Consider the following 19125-nt stretch of genomic DNA (forward strand, 5'->3'; position numbering starts at 1 on the left):
AGAAATGAAGACCTGTACATGATAGAAAATTTGTAAAGTGTAGAAATGCATGAAGAGAAATGAAACTTACTGTAATTCTTTTTAACACGATGAAAAAGGGGTTAATAAAGTCTCAAAAATCTTTATAAATTTTAAAATACCGATTTATTGGTAATTGTTCCAGTGAAGAAGTGGGTTTTCTTGGATTTGTTTTTTTCATACAGAATAGTTTGTTGTTATTATATGCACATTTTACTGAAAATCAGTAAGTCAAACAAGAAAGCAATAGCTCTTACCAGAAACAAAATTCCAAGTATATTAAAATAAGTCAGAGATTATAAATATCTTTAGTATATTCACTACTCTTTGCTTTTTTCACTGTTTTAAAAAACAAATCCCCAAAGAATAATTTTACATTTGATTTTAGAGCAGGTGATTTTTAACTATTTTCTTACATTTAAGATTTACAAAAAATATGTATGTACAGATTGTTTTATGTTCTTGGGATAAAAAAACATATTTGATGACTCCCAATTTCCACTGAATACTATCTGTACTCTCAAACATGACATTTGAAGACCTTCACTTTTCATCAGCTGCAGAAAAAGTACATTGAATATTTAGAAACAAGAAAGAGTAAAGAAAATAGAGATGGAAATTCGGATCGGCTTAAAAAAAAAATTGGGGCGCTCTCACGACACCTAACTTCTATCCAGTGCTAGCTCCATTAGCGCCACCATGGACCACCTCCCTGGCTCTAGAAACCTCCCTCCGAGAGCAAGTTAGAGACTTTGCTTTTGCCCTCCCTGGGCCGCGGAACCTCCGCGTGAGGGCGCCCTCCCCACCGCCAGCTCGGTGCGCGGCCACTTTCCGGCCAAGGGCCCCTGCCGGACCCGGAGCTGATCTCGCCTTACTAAATTATAGAAATCGGTAAAGAACGACATTCCCAGTGTCTATCCTCACACCCCAGAAAAGAATCCCAGGTTTCGGGAAATTCTTTCGGCCCGCCCCACGGGAAACGGAAATGGCTACACCCTCCCCAGCGCGCGCGTCGGTTGCATCGCCTGCCTAGCAAGGGGCCTTTTTTAGGGCTGCCCTTACCGTTGCCTGCATAAATAGGCAACAGGTCTGTTGCGAATAGATCCTGAAACTGACCTTGTGTTTTCTAGTCAGCCTGCCGGCAGGCACTGTACAAACCCATGGAGAGAAAAGTCCAAGCAGTGAGGCCTCCGCTGCACCGGCCATCCTCCTCTGCCAGGCCTGGGCCCTAGTCGGCCCTCCCGCCTCCGCTGCCCCGCCCTGCACAGGAGGGCTTGCGAACAGTCAGGCAGCCACCCGGACGACTTCCTTCCTCTCCGGGCAAGATGGCGGGGGGCGAGGCTGGTGTGACTTTAGGGCAGCCGCACCTGTCTCGGCAAGATCTCAACACTTTGGTAAGTCATCGCTCTGGCAGGATGCTGAAGGAGCTCACGAGTGGGGATGACCGGGCCTTCCGGGAGGCTTTGAGACGAGGCAGTGCCGGGCTGTCGGGAGCATGGGTTAGGAGGGAGACCCGGAGCCCGGCGCCCTAAGTCGTGCTCGCGCCGCCCCATGCGCCTCTGCTAGTATGTGAGCTGGGAATGAGGCTATGCGGTTGTGGGACCCCGAGCCTCCCGAATGATTCGGCTGGAAAGTCACAGTGTTAAGTGTCATTAAGGCTTTTTAGTTCGGGAGGTCTGGGAAGGGAGTATCTGCACTGTCCTTAGTGCTAATGCTCTCAAGGTTGGGGGACGTCAAGCTTCCACATCCCCCATAGGTAGTGTGTAACGATGAAGGACTTTTAGGGCTTCCCAGTCATCAGAGTCCAAGGTTACTTGTACAGAAAAAGCGCTTTAGAAGTAGAAGAGGGCTATTCAAATGGTAGAGAGCTGTAGGTAGCAAATGTAAAGTCAAAATTGTGATTTGTCTTATGTACAGCGGTTTAAAATAAAAATGTTCGATTGCAGGATGTTACCAAGTTGACGCCACTTTCACATGAAGTTATCAGCAGACAGGCCACAATTAATATAGGTAAGATAAGAATAACTTGGAGACCTGACTTAATTGATCTCCGGCTACTAATTTTAACCTCTCCCTTTGTGTGATTACCTGAATTACATGAAGATGCAGATATTCAATAAATAGATGTTCAGCTCTTGCGAGCCAAGCACCTGCTAGATATTTTTGGGAAGCCCATGTTGCCCGTGCCTAGCTTACAGACTAGGTGAGAAGAAGCGATAAATACGTAAGAAAAGTTTAATAGCATAAGGTGATTGTAGTCATGTAGCATTTTAAAGAAGAGAGGGAAACGCGACTGTACTTGCCGCACAGGGTTATTGCAAGGGCAGAGTTTGCGGAAGTTTTGTTTGATACATAAGCTATTATTAACTAGATAATTTTTTTTTCTTAATTGGCACATAGAACTTTAGAGAAGAAGTTATGTTGACTGATTGTAAATTTGGGGTATTTGAGAGTCTGCACAAACAACACAGTAAAGCCTAGTTAAAAGTAAGGCTCTACCATGAGGCTGTTAAAAACTTATAAGATAAAAAAAAAAAAAAACTTGTAAGATATGTGCTACCCTTGACAGCATTACCATAATGATACCTGAGTTGTTTCCTTGTTTTCATGGATTCCTTTTTGTTGTGTGAGGGCTCCTCATACCTATTTACTTCACTCTGAAAATGCTGGAAAGTTTCTTGATATACAGGATTTCATGTGCTTTTTACCAAGTGTTTATTTTAAATGAAGGCATTCTTTTCTGTGAGTAAAAACATAAGATGGATAGCTTTTATTATGCTGAGTATGGTTTAAAACAAGATTGTCGGTTACATGGAACGTTCTCCTCAGTCCTGTATCAGAGTTAAGTTTTTTGTAATCAAGGATGTGTAAGAGGAGAAATTGAAGTCACTATTAGTTTTACATTGATGTTTACAGTGAGTTATGGTTTTGGGTTTTCTACTCTAAAACTGAAAAAATATGTTGTGTAACTGAATGCACGTGAATTAATTTTTTGTACTTTGTCTATAGGTACAATTGGTCATGTAGCTCATGGGAAGTCTACAGTTGTAAAAGCTATTTCTGGAGTTCACACTGTCAGGTTCAAAAATGAACTAGAAAGAAATATTACAATCAAACTTGGCTATGCTAATGCTAAGGTGAGCTGTGTACAGTGAAATTAGAAACTAACTTTAATTGTTGAATGTGCAGATAACAAATCCAAGTCTATTTTTCATTGAAACTTTTAGATTTATAAACTTGACGACCCAAGTTGTCCTCGGCCAGAATGTTATAGATCCTGTGGAAGTAGTACACCCGATGAGTTTCCTACAGACATTCCAGGGACCAAAGGGAACTTCAGACTAGTCAGGTGACCTCTTTTCTGCTAAAAACACTTTACACTTCATATTTTGTTGTTGTGTGATTTGTGCTTTTTGAAATATTTAACTGAGACTTTAAACAGTGAACCTAACTGTTGAATGCTTTATTTTTGCATTATTTTGTTTTTCTTGTCCATGATGACAATAATTTGAAAAGTCAAGTATTTAAACCTACATTGAGATGTACATGTAAGTTCTCCAAAGGAAAAGTATCACATAAGCAGAATGAAATGGAGGGAAACACGGCTCATTGGATATAAGGGATTCTTTTTGCCAGGCCTCCTAAGTTTCTCTTAAACAGTGTTGTTTCTGTTTCTTAGAGGAGAACAAAGCCATTCTTAATCACGTTTTTTAAATACACGGGCTTGTTACCCATCTGTTTTCTGAATATGATTGCGTATACTTATTCTTTATTAGAGGATACTGTCATCCACCCAGCGATGTTTATGGGGGTTGGGGATATTCTGCAAAGAAATTGTAGATTGGGACAGAGCTGGGACTAGGGAGAGGCGAATGAAGCCCAAAGTTTAAGGGGAGGGAGAAGCTTTAAAAAGAAAAGAAAAGAAAAGAAAAAGAGCCTCGGTAATCAAGATAAATAGTATTATTTATTTATTTAGTTTTAAATTAAAAAAAAATTTTTTTTGGCCCCACCGTGCAGCTTGTGGGATCTTAGTTCCCTGACAGCTCAAACTATTAGTGTTTTCCTTTTCATTATCACTTGGGGTTTTTTGGTTGATTTGCTTTTGACGTGGCATTGTTGCTGATCCTGTTTTCATTTAAATTTTTGATATTTTGTTCATCATGGATTTTTTGCATGAATTTTGATTTTTTTAAATATTAAATTTAAATATTGTTTGTTTTGATTACTGGGTTTTTTTGGGCACTCCCTTAAATTTTGCACCTAGGGCGAGTGGCTCACTTGCCTCACCCTACTTGTGGCCCTTATCAGATATCAGCAAACTTTTCCTGCAAAGGGCCCAATAGTAAATATTTTCAGCTTTGCAGACCATAGATTCTCTTTGCAACTACTCATTTCTTCTATTGTGTTGTGAAAGCAGACATGATGTGCATGAGTGGTTATGGCAGTGGGCCAGTCTGCTGCCCCTATTTTAGATCGTGAGTGTGAACATACAATTATTAAAAATAATGATTCCGAATGAGTAGCATAATTTTGTTTAAATGGTGCTGCCATCTGCACTTCAGATGGGCAATTTTAACTTTTCAAGATGCTAGAGAAGTTTTTGGTAAATTTTTTCAGATGGCACTGCCCATTCTGTTAACACTGGTTTAGCTTTCAAATCAGTGACATTCCCAGTATATACTTTATGCCATATTCACTTTGATTGGATTTGGGAGTTAATGTATCCTGTTATTTCTACACATAGCTAATTTCATTTGCTTTGTAATGATCTGCAGTGATTTTACTCTCAGCCAGTAGGTAATTTTTGTTGTTGTTCTTTTCATATTTTTTCCCTCCAGTTTTCTTGAGATATAATTGACATACAGAACTGTATAAGCTTAAGGTGTACAGCATAATGATTTGACTTACATGTGTCGTGAAATGATGATCATAATAAGTTTAGTGAACATCCATCATCTCATATAAACTTAAATGAGTAGAAAAAATTTTTTCCTTATGATGAGAACTCAAGATTTATTCTGTTAACAACTTTCATGTATAACAAACAGTGGTGTTAACTATATCATATTGTATGTCATATTTCTGGTACTTATTTATCTTATAACTGAAAGTGTGTACCTTTTGACTGCTTTCATTCGATTCCCCCTTCCTCCATCCCCCACCTCTGGTAACCACAGATCTGGTAATCACAAATCTGATCTCTTTTTCTATGAGTTTTTTTGTTTGTTTTTTTTAAGTATAATTGAGCCAGTAGGTAATCTTATTTCTGAGGTCTAGAAACACCAAGTCCTGTAACCACTTGACTTTACAGAAATAAGAATTATTTCCATATTCTTATTTCATATTTATATGTAATATTCATATTCTATATATAAAGGGATTTAATTTTAGGAAATCTGTAACTTGAATGTTGAAGTATTGATTGATCTTAGGACTGATTGCTGTTTTTTAATTGTTAGACATGTTTCCTTTGTTGACTGTCCTGGCCACGATATTTTGATGGCTACTATGCTGAATGGTGCCGCAGTGATGGATGCAGCTCTTCTGTTGATAGGTAAATACGTCAGAACTGGTTTGGACAAATCATTGTGGAGCAAATCCAAGATGGACTATTTAAAGGGAAGCTAAGGCCTTTAAGGGCCACATCCAGTACCTAAAGGTGACGGAAATGGGAACTAACATGTCAACCAGGATGATATCCTAGTCTACCAGCTATCACAAAATACTAAAGATAGGCCTAGGGCAGATGTCTTGTGAGAATTCTTTTGGTAGTATATATTTGAAAAAATCAATAGTGCATTTTCTCCCCTTAGATCACATGAAATGATTTATTAGTTTTATATTTACATGTAAAAGTGCATGTATTTTTTTGTGTGTGCATCTTTGAGTTGTCTACTGCAACACTGGTGTATAATGGTTTTATTTAGATGCAAATCTCATTCATAATAAGTGCTGAAGTCTAGATGAATTGGGGTTTTCAAGGCTGGTGTTGTGCCACCTTCCTTATGTGAGCTGTTAAGAGATTTTGTTGCTATGGGATATAATTTTTAAAAGTATGCCGAGTGGATATAGTACAGGACACCTGAACGTCATCACTTAGGATGGTCATTAAGATGCCCAAAAAACATACCTATTTCTTTATAATACCAGTGGTTGTTTTTAGTGTTCTTCCCTCGGTTTGTTAGGGAGTAGCCTCTGATAGTAGCTGAAATTCATGGACTGTGTTAAGTGTCTTCCCTTAATTACTCTCTGCCTCTCAGGAGCTTGACTGGGCCAGAACGTCTCTAAGACTAGACAGAGCCAGAGGGCTCTTCCTTATGCCTGAGCAAAAGCTAAGGGCAGACCCTGAGATGTCAAACTTGTTGAGTCCAAGCTTTTGGCTTAGGACCAGGGAAGAGAGCCAAATGATCCGGAGGCTCCAGTGAATCCAGGCACAGTGGATGAAGCAGGGGCAAAGGTGGATGCTTGGCAACGATCCAGGACTTTTGCCTTGAGTAGGGCTAGTGCATTCAAACGTTTCCTTTTTTAGATGTCAGCTAGTGTTTTTTTGGTAGTACAATACACATAACAAAATTTAGCATTTTAGCCATTTAAAGTATACAATTCAGTGATATTAAGTACATTCACAGTGTTCTACAAGTGTCAGCACTGTCTAGTTCTGGAACATTTTCATCACCCCAAAAGGAAACCCGGTGCCCATTAAGCAATCACTCTGATCCCCCCTTTCCCTCAGTCCCTGGCAACCACTAACCTGCCTTCTGTCTCTTATGGATTTGCCTATTCTGACAGATATTTCTAGCTAATTCTCATGCATCTTTTTTATTCTTTATCATTTAGCTGGTAATGAGTCTTGTCCTCAGCCCCAGACTTCTGAACACCTGGCTGCTATAGAAATCATGAAACTGAAGCATATTTTGATTCTACAAAATAAAATTGATTTGGTAAAAGAAAGCCAGGCTAAAGAACAGTATGAACAGATCCTTGCATTTGTACAAGGTAAGAAGCCATTAATATCTAATAAAAATCCTCCTCAGTGATAGTAAAATGAACAAAAGCATTTAAAAAAAAAAAAAAAAAAAGCCTTAAGTCTTCGGAATTCCCTGGCGGTCCAGTGGTTAGGATTCTGCACTTTCACTGCCGAGGGAGTGGGTTCAATCCCTGGTCGGGGAACTAAGATCCCGCAAGCCACGCGACATGGCCAAAATAATTAATTAATTAATTTTTTTAAAAATCCATAAAAAAAACCTTCAGTCTTACACTGTTCTTACTGAGTAGCTACTTTTAGAATTGAAACTGACAATGATTTATTTTATCTTTCAGTATTCCTTTCCTCTAACAGCAGTGTTTTTCATTTCAGGGAAGACATCTTATTATTGACATTTGATCCTCTCTTAGCCTTGTTTTTCTTGCTAGAAAGGTTGATTTCCTATGCACCTAGTTCTCTCATAACAAAAAAGAATAAATCATTTTGATTAAAACCTCATTGTGTTTGGTCCGTTTCTTTCACCAGCCTGTTTGACATTTAATTAATAAGGAGCAAATACTATATATGCCATCAGTCTTTGATTAGCAGAGTCTATAATTTTATCTTGACATTTATTGGGAAGTTAATTATATGTTATCAGAAATATTTCAACTAGTAAAGTGCTCTTTCCCAGGAGTGTTAGTATTTTATTCTTTTGAGCAGTTTTATCATTTTGGTGTATTAAATATATCTATTAATATATTTTGACTTTTTTTCCCTTAAATGCAATAGTATTTATTTTCAGGAGCAAAAACAAACAGAATACTACTGACCCTTTTCTAAAAAGACTTATCATTTTCTACCTGTTGCTGGTATTTGGGGATGTTTAGGCATCTATTTTAGTAATCTTAACTGTTTCCTATAATATGTAAAGAACAAGTTCTGTAAAACTGAAGAATTTTGATCTTTCTGAATTTTGTCTTACAGGTACAGTAGCAGAAGGAGCTCCTATTATTCCAATTTCTGCTCAGCTAAAATACAATATTGAAGTTGTCTGTGAGTACATAGTAAAGAAAATTCCAGTACCCCCAAGAGACTTTACTTCAGAACCCCGACTTATTGGTAAGTGATAGGATTTTGTCTGATCTTTTCCACATTGGTGATTTCTCTTTAAGGGAATCAGCAATGATTTCTGCAGAGGTGATAATAAATTACAATCTCCATAAAATTTTTTTGAACTCAGTTAATTCTGAGATTGTATTAGCTGTACTAGATTGCATTACTGATGAGAGAAAGTTTTGAATACAGAAGGAACTTTTAGTCTTTTTGTGCTTGGTATGTGATATGTTATGTGATTGAGATGGAGTAATGCATTATTCTGTAAGGAATTATGTTTTAGTCAGGAGCAGGATATTAGAATTTCCATACAAATTATTTCATTTTACCATTAATGAAGATTTTCATCTCTTTCAACTTATTTAAGTTCATAGTACCAATATTGGTATAATTTGATCATCCAAACTCGTGATTTCTACATAGATATAGGAGCCTTTTCAAAACAGACATTTGAACCTCTCCCTTCATCCAGTCCCCCCTCTGTGTGTTGTGGGAAGGGTTCTCTTGGGTAATTGTGATGTGTACCCCTTCTTAATGATCACTGCTCTCAGGACCGAAGTGCAGGTCACATAGTTCTAGGGTTGTGGGGTTTTTTGTTTTTTGTTTTTAATTAATTAATTAATTAATTAATCTTTTGGCTGTGTTGGGTCTTTGTTGCTGTGTGTGGGCTTTCTCTAGTTGCGGCGAGCTGGGGCTACTCTTCGTTGTGGTGCACAGGCTTCTCATTGCGGAGCACGGGCTCTAGGTGCGCCAGCTCAGTAGTTGTGGCTCGTGGGCTCTAGAGTGCAGGCTCAGTAGTTGTGACGCACGGGCTTAGTTGCTCTGTGGCATGTGGGATCTTCCCGGACCAGGGATTGAACCCTTGTCCCCTGCATTGGCAGGTGGATTCTTAACCACTGTGCCACCAGGGAAGTCCAATCCTAGGGTTGTTTTGAAGTTTTAAAACTACATTTTTAATGCAGAAATCATATAATATAGAGGTATATGAAGAAAAAGGTCTACAGTCTCCCTGCCTCGCCCTTTAGCCCTGAAGTAACCAAAGTTAACAGTTGGTGTGTACTATTCCCGCACCTTTCTCTTTGTTCATATCATCATATATAAACATATACACATTTCTTGTTTTAGTTTTTGTTTGTGGAAGTGGGATCATACTATGCATAACTAGTTTTTTCTTTTTTCCTTAACAATATATGAAGGTTATCCTTCCACATCATTACATGTGCTCTAACATTCTTTTTTAATAGCTGCATGATACTCCACACTATGGGTGTACCAAAATATGCCTCCTATCAATGAACTTTTAAGTTATTTCCACTTTTTCCATTGTAATTAAGGTTGCAGTATACTTAGTTGGAATAATATTAGATTTTGTCACAAGGTCCCCCTTGTATAAATCTTATGTGTCTACTATTTTAGAGAAGTTAACTTAATCAAATTTTTCTGAAGTTAAAGTGAACAGAATTGGCTTTAATTTGTTTTGTTTTTTTTTAGTTATTAGATCCTTTGATGTCAACAAACCTGGCTGTGAAGTTGATGACCTTAAGGGGGGTGTAGCTGGTGGTAGTATTCTAAAAGGAGTATTAAAGGTAAACTAGGTTTTGGTTGTTGTGTTTTTATTTTGTTTGTTTTTCTCTTGTCTTAATTAGGAAAATAGTATGAACACTCCAAATTGAAAAATAATTTTTTTCTTCATGGTGTCTAGTACTTGATATAGACTTCTTTGTTTACTATTATATCTTTTGAGTGTGTTTGACCTCTAACTTTATAGGCTTCTATGAATATGGAGCACATTTTATATGGTGATAGGCCTGTGTGATAGGTAGTTTGAAACATTTGGATGGTTCTGGTTTTGAAGATCTCTCCCATATCTTATTTTTTTTAATTGTGATCTTTGAAATAGAGAAAGGATTGCTTTTCAGTTTTGTGGTCTTCCTGTTAGGACTTTTTGTATGTAATGGAAATCGTGTTGTCCCACAAATTCTAATCACTAATTTATATTTTTACAGGTGGGCCAGGAGATAGAAGTCAGACCTGGTATTGTTTCCAAAGATAGTGAAGGAAAGCTCATGTGTAAACCCATCTTTTCCAAAATTGTATCACTTTTCGCAGAGCATAATGATCTTCAGTATGCTGCTCCAGGAGGTCTTATTGGTAAAGAATTTTCTCTCATCCCTACGTTTTTAATTTGTGGATATTCATGGTACTTTTCATGAGAAACATATTACTCATAAAGATATAGATTTTTAATTTGATGTTTAATAATTGAATGGGGTAGAGGAACATATGTGGTTAAGCTGTTGATTTTAGGTCATAAGATGGTTTCATGTGTTTGTAAAATTTAATTTTAAACATAAAGTAGAACTTTGGTTTAGTTTTGTTTTTTTGTTTTTTGTTTTTTTTCTGTACGCGGGCCTCTCACTGTTGTGGCCTCTCCTGTTGCGGAGCACAGGCTCCGGATGCGCGGGCTCAGCAGCCATGGCTCACGGGCCCAGCCGCTCCGCGGCATGTGGGATCTTCCCGGACCGGGGCACGAACCTGTGTCCCCCGCATCGGCAGGCAGACTCTCAACCACTGTGCCACCGGGGAAGCCCTTGGTTTAGTTTTTAAAGTAGCTCCATTTTAGCAGTAACTAAGTTTTATGTCCTATCATTTAAAATACCTAACTAGGGCTTCCCTGGTGGCGCAGTGGTTGAGAGTCCGCCTGCCGATGCAGGGGACACGGGTTCGTGCCCCGGTCCGGGAAGATCCCACATGCTGTGGAGCGGCTGGGCCCGTGAGCCATGGCCGCTGAGCCTGCGCGTCCGGAGCCTGTGCTCCACAACGGGAGAGGCCACAACAGTGAGAGGCCCAGGTACTACAAAAAAAACAAAAACAAAAACAAAAAACCTAACTATACTTTTTTTTTTTAGCCTACATGGTTTTGGGGGTAGAGTGGTGGTGGTTTTTTGTTTTTGTTTTTTTTAATGTATGTTTTGCAAATGAAGAGTTATCCACAAGTGTCAGCTGGATCATGTCAGATCATAGTTACACTGAGGTGGGAATTAAAGAAGATAACTTCCATTATATTGGAATTACTGAGATAATTTATGGATCTTCTCATCTCATACAATAGTGTGTTACCAGATACCCAGAAAAAGGCAAGATACAGTGAGAATTAGAGGTATTATAACTTTTGGATTAAAGAAGAAAACATTTGTTGAAGGAGTTTGCCTTTTTGTTCTCTGGTGTTTGGCTATATAATTCATTTTTCTATTGTATCTTGTAATTAGGAGTTTACCATGTATAATTTTATCCTTATTGTTTGTTTTGTAAACAAGGACACTCTGGAGACTTCTAAAATTTAACTTACGGAACTTTTCAAACATAAAAGTGAGAGAATAGTGTAATGTAGTGTAATGTGCGGTCATGTAGCCACCACCCAGGTTCAACAGTTAATACTTTACCACTCTTTTTTTTACTTTGGCTACGCTACGCGGTTTGTGGGATATTAGTTCCCTGGAATCTGGGCCCATGGCAGTGAGAGCACCAACTCCTAACCACTGGACTGCCAGGAATTCCCAATACTTTACTGTTCTTTTTTTTTTTTTTTTTTTTGCGGTACACGGGGCTCTCACTGCTGTGGCCTCTCCCATTGCGGAGCACAGGCTCTGGATGCGCAGGCTCAGCAGCCATGGCTCACGGGCCCAGCTGCTCCGTGGCATGTGGGATCTTCCCGGACCGGGGCATGAACCCGTGTCCCCTGCATCAGCAGGCGGACTCCCAACCACTGCGCCAGCAGGGAAGCCCTACTTTACTATTCTTGCCTCATCTTTGTATCTTCTTCGCTCTTCTCCTTGAAAGACATACGGATAAAATATTTTGAAGTGGATCCCAGGAATCATATAAAGTCTTTAAGCTATCTTTTTGATCAGCCTTCCAGGGGAGAAATGGCAGGCAAATATCCTGAAAACTACTCATTATGAATTGCGTATCTTTTCAACCTTCATTAAGGATATTCAGGCTCATTTTTGAGTTAGGCTCTTAGCTCTGTTTGTCCTTTGCTTAGTATTTAAATCAACAGAATCTTTCTGTTCTCAAATGCCCAACTAACCCATGAGTTTACAGTTCTGTTTCTTCAGATAAAACAGGTATTTTGTCACATCTATAGCTAATACATGAATATGAAAATATAAGTGTGTATTAAAATGTATAGGTATATGCTGTACTTGTTTGACTAAGTCTTTTGGGTAAACAGCTTTATAGGAAATACAATGTTGAACAATAAAATGTATATCTTATTTTGTATTAGGAGTCGGAACAAAAATTGACCCCACTTTGTGCCGGGCTGACAGAATGGTGGGGCAGGTACTTGGTGCAGTTGGAGCTTTACCTGAGATCTTCACAGAACTGGAAATTTCCTATTTCCTGCTTAGACGGCTTCTAGGTGTACGCACTGAAGGAGACAAGAAAGCAGCAAAAGTAAGTGCTTTCTGTAATTCCTGTTCCAAAAAAAGTGACAGTGCAGTTAAGACCAGTTTTGAGGTTCATTTGTTTTCAGTTAACATGGGATTAAGAAAAAGGAAGAGGTAGATAAATTTGACTTCCTGAAAATTGAGAACTTCTGTATGGCAGTCAGTTCAAAGTAAAACAAAACAAGAAACAGTATGTCATGTATGATAGTGACATGATAATTCCTATTATCCATGCGATTTTTTAGAAAAGTCTTACTGAGATCAGGTTGGCAGAGATGGAAAATTGCTGACATCTTTTGTTGACAAGGTGGTAGGAAAATAAGCAGTTATTTTCTTGATTTTGGGGTTTATTTTTCCCCCCTTGATTTCCCTAGGTGCAAAAGCTGTCTAAGAATGAAGTGCTTATGGTGAACATAGGATCCCTGTCGACAGGAGGAAGAGTTAGTGCAGTCAAGGCTGATCTGGGCAAAATTGTTTTGACTAATCCTGTGTGCACAGAAGTAGGAGAAAAAATTGCACTTAGCCGAAGAGTTGAGAAACACTGGCGGTAAGTTTATTAGCCTTTGTCAGTGCCTAATAAAAAAGACAGAATCAGTTTTCTTAACACATGCACAAACATACTTTACCTTGAACGCAGCAGTTACTATACTGTGGTTTCAAGTCTCAACTGTTTATTCGATTGACTTAGAAATCTATATTTCTAGGCCTGATTTGTGATAGACACAACCTATGCGAAAACCAGCGAACTTAGGTTTAATATCTCCCTTATCTTTTTCTGAACCATTTGAGGAATAGGTTGCCCCTTGATGTCTTAATACTTTGGTGTATATTTCCTAAAAACAAGGATATTCTCTTATATAACCACTTCACAAGTTTAACATTGTTAAAATACTGAAATCTACAGTCTTTTCCAGTTTTATCACTTCTTCCAGTAATGTCCTCTGTGTCCCCCATCTAGGATCATGCATTGCATTTAGTTTTCATGTCTCTTGATCTCTAATCTGGAACTTCCTCAGCCTTTCTTTGTCTTGTCATTGGCAATTTTGAAGAATACAAGCTAGTTCCTTTCTAGACTGCTCCTCAGTTTGGGTTTACTTGGTATTTCCTAAGATTAGATTCAGGTTACGTATTCTTGGTTGGAATACTTTCGTGTAGCTGGTGATTCTCTCCTTAGGGAGTCACAGCCAGAGACCCATGATATCTGATTCCTCCTTGTTGAGGTTAATTTTGATCATGCAGCCAAGGTGTTAGCCAGTTTCTCCACTATATAGTTACTCTTTTTTACCCTTGCAAATAAGCGTTCTGTGGGGCGACTCTATGCAAATAGCCTGCTCCTCATCAAATCCCATCCCACTGGATTTAGCATCCACTGATGATTTTTGTCTGAACTGAGCTTGATTATAGTGTTTACAAAATGGTGATCCCCATCCCCCAGCTCCACCACTCCTCATTTTTCATTTGTCATTGTTTCTGTCCTGTTATTTACTTATCTAGTTATAATACTCACTCATGGCATCCTATTTTATTCAGTAGGTTATGATTCATTACTGTTCTTATTTATTTTATTTATTTTGAATTTTATTTATTTTTTATATAGCAGGTTCTTATTAGTTGTTCATTTTATACATATTAGTGTATATATGTCAACCCCAATCTCCCAATTCATCCCACCATCACCTCCCCACCCCGCCAAGTTTGTTCTCTCCATCTGTGTCTCTATTTCTGCCTTGCAAACCGGTTCATCTGTACCATTTTTCTAGGTTCCACGAATATGCATTAATACACATATTTGTTTTTCTCTTTCTGACTTACTTCACTCTGTATGACAGTCTCTAGATCCATCCGTGTCTCTACAAATGACCCAATTTCGTTTTTATGGCTAATATTCCATTGTATGTATGTACCACATCTTTATCCATTCGTCTGTCAATGGGCACTTAGGTTGCTTCCATGTCCTGGCTATTGTAAATAGTGATGCAGTGAACATTGTGGTACATGACTCTTTGAATTATGGTTTTCTCAGGTATATGCCCAGTAGTGGGATTGCTGGGTTGTATGGTAGTTCTATTTTTAGTTTTTTAAGGAACCTCCATACTGTTCTCTGTAGTGGCTGTATCAATTTACATTCCCACCAACAGTGCAAGAGGGTTCCCTTTTCTCCACACCCTCTCCAGCATTTGTTGTTTGTAGATTTTCTGATGATGCCCATTCTGACTGGTGTGAGGTGATAACCTGTTTTTATTTATTTTGATACCCAAATTGTCAAGGATTTGTCCAGTAGAGACCCTTTAGGTGACTCCTATGTCCTTTTGACATTTCCCCTCTTTTTTTTTAACCTATTATTTTATTAACGAATCCATTTCTATGACTGTCATGAAACCCAGGCTAGGTTAGCAGTGATGCATTCTGGAGGTAACTACATCCCACTCTGGACTTTCTGGTAATAGCCACTGTCTTCTCTACCTCAACTGAAAACCCAGAATCAGTCCCTGCCCTCCTACCTTGGGAAGATGCCAAAGCCAACTACATAAGAGGCTTTTTCAGAGAAGATGACTTTTCTTAGAAGACAAACCCTCTGCTTTGTTTTACAAAGCAGATAGCAGCCCCATGGACAGGTTGGGACTTGGGCAAGCCTCAATATTTCCCCATTGGGTTTGTTTTTGTTTTTGTTTTTTTGATTCCTTACTTTGTGGCACAAGATGTTCTGGAGTCATCTTGTACCTCTCCCCTGCTCCAGTTTAGAATTGGTCATTTCTCCTGAGGGGGCCCTGGTTCCTCTTAGTGGAAAATGGTATTAGAAATGCAGATACGGGTGCTAGGTGTGCTTGTTGCTCCTAAGGTGCTGTTACTTCGGGACACTTCGAGTGGATGAAGCTAGGAAACATGCACATATTGTTGACTCCTGTCTCTTTTCTCTTTTCCTGGTTAGTTACTGAAATCTACTGTTTCCTTACTATTCTGTGTGACCTCATTATAGCCCATACCACCATCATTTCACACATAAAAGTTATTGCAAAAAATTCCTAATTTGCCTCTTCCACTGTTACTTAAGCACTCAGTCAAAATTAATCTTCGTAAAACATTTTTTCATGCTGTACTCAGTAATTTTTAGTAGCTTCCCACTACTTTCTGATATTCAGGACCTTTCTGGAAGCCTGCTTGAACGAATTTTAAGTTTCTCCTGCTTTGTCTCATATAAACCCTCTAAATTAGACTGTTCTGTGTCCTGATTGTCCCCATGATTACTCAAATCACCCTTGGCTTTGTTTTTTTCTCATTACCTACCTCCCTTATTAAGGCTCCCCTGGTACAGTGCCTCAGGATGGTCTCTCACCATTTACTGTTCAGAAGATATGAATTATTATTATTACTCTCTAATTTAGACAGAGTTAAACTTTTTATTCTCTTTTAAGTAAATCATTTCTTCTTTGTGGTGATTTATGCCTGCTTGATTTTACTCTTGTGTGATTATACTATTTGCTGTTATAGACATACTGATTTACAGTGTATTTTAAAAGAAAGGAATGACCTTTTTGTGTCTGTGTACTATTTTTTTTATATTTATTTATTTATTTGGCTGCGCCAGGTCTTAGTTGTGGCACACAGGATCTTCGTTGCTGCGTGCGGGAGCTTTAGCTATGGCACGTGAACTCTTAGTTGCAGCATGTGGGATCTAGTTTCCTGACCAGGGATCGCACCCGGTCCCCCTGCATTGGGAGCACAGAGTCTTAGCCACTGGACCACCAGTGAGGTCCCTGTCTACTAATATTATAAAGGCTTCTACCCAAATGAAATTTTATACGTTGCTTAAAAATTATCAAGTATTGGGCTTCCCTGGTGGCGCAGTGCTTGAGAGTCCGCCTGCCGATGCAGGAGACGCGGGTTCGTGCCCCGTTTCGGGAAGATCCCACATGCCGCGGAGCGGCTGGGCCCATGAGCCATGGCCACTGAGCCTGCGCGTCCGGAGCCTGTGCTCCGCAAATGGGAGAGGCCACGACAGTGAGAGGCCCGCATAACGCAAGAAAAAAAAAAAAAAAAATTATCAAGTATGTTAAAAGAAATGGAAGCATCTGAACCATCCTTATATTCTTTAGATTTGTTGTTTTTAACCCATGCTTAGGTAAGTTCTGTTCTAGAAGCTACGGTTGAGGTAGCAGTCTGGCCTGACCAGTGACTAGAACAGACATTGAAAGAGAGAAGGAGCAGAAATCCCTCTGCTCTTGAGAGTAATCTGTTTATAGATTATCTAGTCCTCTAGGTCTTCTCTTAATTTCCTTTACCAGCTAAAGTCATGATAAAGCAAGCCATGGTGATCTTTTGAAGTGCTGTGAATGGTTAAAAAACAAAACAGAACAAAACAAAAACATTTTTCAAAGAGGAAAAGAGAATGAAATTTTAAAAAAATGTCAGACTGAGGTGGTTTGTGTATCAGCATGGTTCCTTGGGCGGACTGGAAGTTGCTTCATTAGTGGTTCTGAGGGGCAGGTATATTTTGATAAGAGTGAAGATGAGCATATTTATACTAGCACCTTTTTGTTTGCCTTTCCTATCATTCCTTCTGGCTAGAGCCCATCTCTCTGAGTCTAAGAAGATAACGTGAGCTTTCTTTCTGGAGGAGCAGGTTTTGGAAACAAATTTAGATTTAGCAGATAGGCAAGTAAAACTAGTTACGTCATGTGATTGTGTGGTAATGATAATGAAATGGATATAAAATTCATGATTTCTTTTATTTTTATTTTGCAGTTTAATTGGTTGGGGTCAAATAAGAAGAGGAGTGACAATCAAGCCAACAGTAGATGATGACTGAAGAATTAAATAACAGATTTGGATGAAGTCGGAATTTCTCTTAACAACCTAGGGGTATATTTTCAAAGCAATAGTGAGGAATTAATTTCACAGCTCATGACCTTAGGAGTAGCTGTAAGGTTATTCTCCTTTTTTGGTGATGAAAATTTAACCTCTAGTACTAAAATAGGGTCTACAATAAATGTAAAAATTGGCATAATGTTGGATTGAATCTACATTTTACCAGAAATTAATCATTCCCAAATAACATCTAATTTATACATCAGTGCAGGTTTGAAAGGAAACTGCTACAACCAGCCTTTGCTGTAGCACACATACCACTGAATCTGTTTGAAATAAAATTTTTCTTCTTATTTTTCATGATTCGTCTTTGAGTAGCTCCAGGCTTGAAGGATTATTGTTATCAGTAAAAACTTGAAGACAAATTCTTGAAGACCAACTTCCCTTTACCCCATATTTTATGTTGCTTTTATCTTTTTGAGTGACAAATTAATAGGTTCAAATAAAATTGTCCTTTCAGGCATGAGGGCTTGTTCCCATGGACACTCCTTTCTCTCCCCTTTTTTTCTGGACTAGAACACAGGAAGCTAGAGCCCGAAGTTCTCATCCTCTCCCTGTGATGCCCTGCGATTGTTTCTGCATTGCTTTACGCCCGAAACCCTACAGCATTCCCCCATTGGAAAGTACTTTTAACACCAGGTGATTTTAGTTAAGTAACAAAGATCTTTTCCAGGCCTTATTTTATGTTTTTTCTTAACTGCTTAGTTGATAAGGTTATGATGTAGATTCAAATATTAGTGATCTTTGGAACTTTCAGGAGGCAAAAAATGTTATACAGCAAAGGGTGAGCCCTTTCACTTTTAACTTATTCTCCGTGTTCCTGCACTTTTCCTGTGTTATGCATTTTAATTTTTGTTTATTTTTGTTTCATAAAATTTTGTTAAAGCAGTGGTTCTTAACTCTGGCTGACATTAGAATTGTTGGGGAAGCTTAAAAAACAATAGATGCTCCACAGAGATTCTGATTTTAATTGGCTTTGGGTGGAGCCTAGGCATTAATTTTTAAAGCTCCCCTGTGTTGAGTAACAAATTTAGAGAGTTGAGAAGTAGGAGTATCGAATAACAGAATCTTACTAAGGTTTGGTAGTCTGATAATAATCTTGTTTGCTTTTCTTAAATTTTCATTTAATGTGGGACTTGATGCCACAGTTGTAACCTTGTGCTCTTTTGGGCATTGGACATGCTGCCTTGTAGAAGTTTAAAAGCTGTGGCTCTGGTTGTTAGGTAAGTTTATAAGTTTTGGGGAAACATATTAATGTTACATACTTCTTGACTTTGAAGGGTTGTGTTATAGCATGGAGAACACACTTAAATGAAACAAGGTTTTAATCCAAACATTAATTTTATGTCTAACATGTCCCCATGTGTTTTGTAAGCACCTTCTACCAGAAATTCTGGAGTAACATAAGACCCAAGTTCACTAATTTATTGTAATTGATCTCATGTCAGAACTGAAACCAGAAGTCTTTTCTATTTCAAACATCCACATGAATTTCAAGAAATTTGCAAAGCACTGTGCTTAGTGTAAATGGGAATACGCGAATATGAAAACAGTGGGCCTTGTTTTCATAGAACAGTGATTTTCAGCAAAAGTTGTACCTGGTTGAGAATCTGCCTGTAATGCGAGGTTATTGATGAAAGTACACTGTATATGTAAATCCTGTTGGCTCTCCTGTTAAGGTATTTTCAGAATCTGACCAGTTCTCACCAT

General features: G+C 38.5%; 1 protein-coding gene across 1 annotated transcript; it reads left to right on the plus strand.

Annotated features, from left to right (window-relative positions):
- The first annotated feature begins 1336 nt into the window (after positions 1–1336).
- On the plus strand, positions 1337–17708 carry EIF2S3 (eukaryotic translation initiation factor 2 subunit gamma). The gene is made up of 12 exons (XM_007463966.1): positions 1337–1412; positions 1965–2028; positions 3028–3155; positions 3246–3367; positions 5478–5572; positions 6856–7014; positions 7970–8104; positions 9590–9684; positions 10105–10249; positions 12387–12556; positions 12924–13096; positions 17293–17708. Exons 1-12 carry the CDS (start codon positions 1344–1346, stop codon positions 17354–17356), a joined length of 1419 nt encoding a protein of 472 aa, XP_007464028.1. The 5' UTR covers positions 1337–1343; the 3' UTR covers positions 17357–17708.
- The last annotated feature ends 1417 nt before the right edge of the window (positions 17709–19125 follow it).

The sequence above is a fragment of the Lipotes vexillifer genome, unplaced genomic scaffold (assembly GCF_000442215.2).
Source record: "Lipotes vexillifer unplaced genomic scaffold, Lipotes_vexillifer_v1.1 scaffold587, whole genome shotgun sequence".
NCBI classification, from domain to species: Eukaryota; Metazoa; Chordata; class Mammalia; order Artiodactyla; family Lipotidae; genus Lipotes; species Lipotes vexillifer.